The sequence below is a fragment of a genome, assembly GCF_019968985.1.
Source record: "MAG: Porospora cf. gigantea B chromosome Unknown PgB_NODE_5334_length_1908_cov_303.82, whole genome shotgun sequence".
In the NCBI taxonomy this organism is placed as follows: domain Eukaryota; phylum Apicomplexa; class Conoidasida; order Eugregarinorida; family Porosporidae; genus Porospora; species Porospora cf. gigantea B.
Window position 1 is genome coordinate 1 of NW_027179085.1, and position 1,908 is coordinate 1,908.

Here is a 1,908-nt window from a genome sequence, read left to right on the forward strand (position 1 = left end):
CCAGGAATGCTTGGGAAATAAGCACTGCGCCTGGTGCGACTCCTCACCAAACAGACGCGGCATCAACCAGCTGCTTGAACAGTACTTCCGCTTACTCGAAGATGGCGTGGATCCGTACTATTACTGGGTCTACGAGGGCCACATAAAGATGAGCATCGTCTTCCAAGACACACTAAAGCAGCTTGAGAAACTGCAGATGTTCTCTCTTCTCGGCTGGGAGCTCAATCGGCAACCCATTTCTGAAGGAGTCAGCGTGGGGTACTGTTTTCCGGCAGACTTCACAAACACGACCTGCGAGTATGATGGTGTGGCTTCGTGGTCTGTTGACTTGTCGCAATGCCCTAAGACGTTTGTGACACCGATAACCCCTGAGTTCTTCCAAGCGGCCGATGCTACAACAAGTGGCTACTTCACAGTGTGTATGGTGGTTGTTGTGGGGCCCTTTTTTGTTGCTTTGTTGATATTGGGCGTGGCTCGTAGCTTCAAATCGTTTTAAATGCTTCTCTGCCTCTTTTCCCTGCTCTCGTTGGTTCGTGCGCATGCACGCCCTTCACGCCAACCCGCGCCTCGGATCTCGTTGGGGTGACTGTCTCTTGTTCGAGTAAATGTGGTCCGGATTCCTGCGTCACAATGCCCCAAGACGTTTGTGACACCGACAACCCCTGAGTTCTTCCAAGCGGCCGATGCTACAACAAGTGGCTACTTCACAGTGTGTATGGTGGTTGTTGTGGGGCCCTTTTTTGTTGCTTTGTTGATATTGGGCGTGGCTCGTAGCTTCAAATCGTTTTAAATGCTTCTCTGCCTCTTTTCCCTGCTCTCGTTGGTTCGTGCGCATTGCACGCCCTTCACGCAAGCTATTTTTGCAACCCGCGCCTCGGATCTTGTTGGGGTGACTGTCTCTTGTTCGAGTAAATGTGGTCCGGATTCCTGCTTCGAAACCGAGTCCGAATGTCGGCAGCTTATCCACCAATGCACTCTGGCAGGCTCTCCTATTGACTGTATTGCTGCTTATGCCCTCTGGGGAGGTAAGAGCTCTTGTTCCATCGAGTGCACAAACTCCGATGGACCAGTCGACTGTCCTGGACAAGCGGCAGAAGCTACAACGGACACTACCACAGCCACAGTCTGGACTTCCTTTGCGGTCTCCTCCGGGTTCGTCGGATTAGCCGGTGTCGCACTAGCTTTCGTGCGGGTCAGGAAGACCAAGCAGTTGACAGCGCCCGTGACGCTGGGCGACTCTGATGACGAATCCATGAATCCCTACAGGTCTTCCCCGCACTTTCTAGATTCCGCGCTGCACAGCAGCCACTGGGATACCGACACTTCTTCAACACAGCAGGAGGACGAGATTTTTCTCAACCTCGAGAGTTTTCATGATGTGGCCTTGTAACAACTTTTAATGACCGTATGATGCCGAGGAGGTGTGTCTTTTGATGCTAGCCCCATTTATTATAAATTGCCCCACATATCTGTCAGTTAACAAGAAATAGTCACAATTTGTGTTAATGATGAGAGGTGTACTATTTCTCGCGGCGGCTTCTGCCTCCATAGCGCATCCTCGACTGTCTGTGTCGAGACACGTTCTGAGCGCCGAACCCTTAGGGGAGTGCCTACCGGAGATACGATTACTCCATGTGCAGGATTCCACAGCAACTTTTTCCGACGTCATCAAAAGCTTTGAAAAGGAACAAATCATTGAGAATCTGGTTACTGAACTGCAGAAGACGTATGGAATTGTGAAGTACGGACTATCCACCTTCCAGGACAAGCCTGCTCCGTTTTCGGGCTACGGTTTGGGATACAGTGTATGGCAAAGCAAGTGGAACAATAATCTCACCTGGGACACCTGCTATCGCAACGTACTTCCTCTCAGTGGAGAGCACACCGAGAACGTCTGGAGCAAGGTTC

General features: G+C 51.2%; 2 protein-coding genes across 3 annotated transcripts; both read left to right on the plus strand.

The window, feature by feature from the left end:
- Positions 1-54: 54 nt before the first annotated feature.
- KVP17_002725 (uncharacterized protein) lies at positions 55-496 on the plus strand (the record flags this gene model as incomplete). 2 transcript variants are annotated; one of them, XM_068519293.1, is made up of 1 exon in its annotated part: positions 55-496. In XM_068519293.1, a coding segment is annotated over one exon (442 nt), but the record flags the coding sequence as incomplete, so codon positions are not given. The 2 variants fall into 2 exon arrangements, with proteins under 2 accessions (XP_068373380.1, XP_068373379.1); XM_068519292.1 differs by having other exon boundaries at positions 149-496.
- Positions 497-790: 294 nt separating this feature from the next.
- On the plus strand, positions 791-1,390 carry KVP17_002726 (uncharacterized protein; the record flags this gene model as incomplete). The annotated part of the gene is made up of 1 exon (XM_068519294.1): positions 791-1,390. One exon carries the CDS (start codon positions 791-793, stop codon positions 1,388-1,390), a length of 600 nt encoding a protein of 199 aa, XP_068373381.1.
- Positions 1,391-1,908: the final 518 nt, after the last annotated feature.